At 67.2% G+C, this 402-nt stretch overlaps 1 protein-coding gene across 1 annotated transcript in view; it reads right to left on the reverse strand.

Moving 5' to 3' along the window:
* LOC104275525 (protein mab-21-like 2) overlaps nt 1-383 on the reverse strand; it is a gene marked incomplete at its 5' end in the record, with an annotated part of 706 nt that extends 323 nt beyond the window's left edge. The window contains 1 exon segment of the mRNA XM_009871503.1: nt 2-383. Coding sequence (XP_009869805.1) covers nt 2-383 — 382 coding nt within the window.
* Between the last annotated feature and the right edge of the window lie 19 nt (nt 384-402).

The raw sequence follows: 402 nt of genomic DNA on the forward strand, positions 1-402 counted from the left end.
AGCCTCTTGTCCCTGCAGCCGCCCATGAGCAGCCGGTTCTCGGCCTCGCCGAACTGCAGCACCCAGGCGTCGCTCTCGGCCGAGCTCTGCTTGCCCGTCAGCGAGTAGCACTCCTTGGAGAGCAGGTTGAAGCCCTCCGCCTTCACCTCCGCCACCCGGTTGGGGCCGGGCCAGGGGATGTGGGGCATGGGCCACTAGATCCCGGTGCACTTGAAAGCCGGCGTGATCTGCACCACGTAGCGCTCCCGGATGCGCAGCTTTACCTCGCTGGTGTCCGCGATCATCTTCACCACGTCCCGGTAGCTGCACTTGTCCACGGCCTGGGCCACCAGCGTCTGGAAGCGGGAGCGGATCTTGCGGGCCGACAGGTAGCCCGAGGCGGGGAGGAAACTCACCCCCAGG

This window comes from Apaloderma vittatum, unplaced genomic scaffold, assembly GCF_000703405.1.
Source record: "Apaloderma vittatum isolate BGI_N311 unplaced genomic scaffold, ASM70340v1 scaffold29766, whole genome shotgun sequence".
NCBI classification, from domain to species: Eukaryota; Metazoa; Chordata; class Aves; order Trogoniformes; family Trogonidae; genus Apaloderma; species Apaloderma vittatum.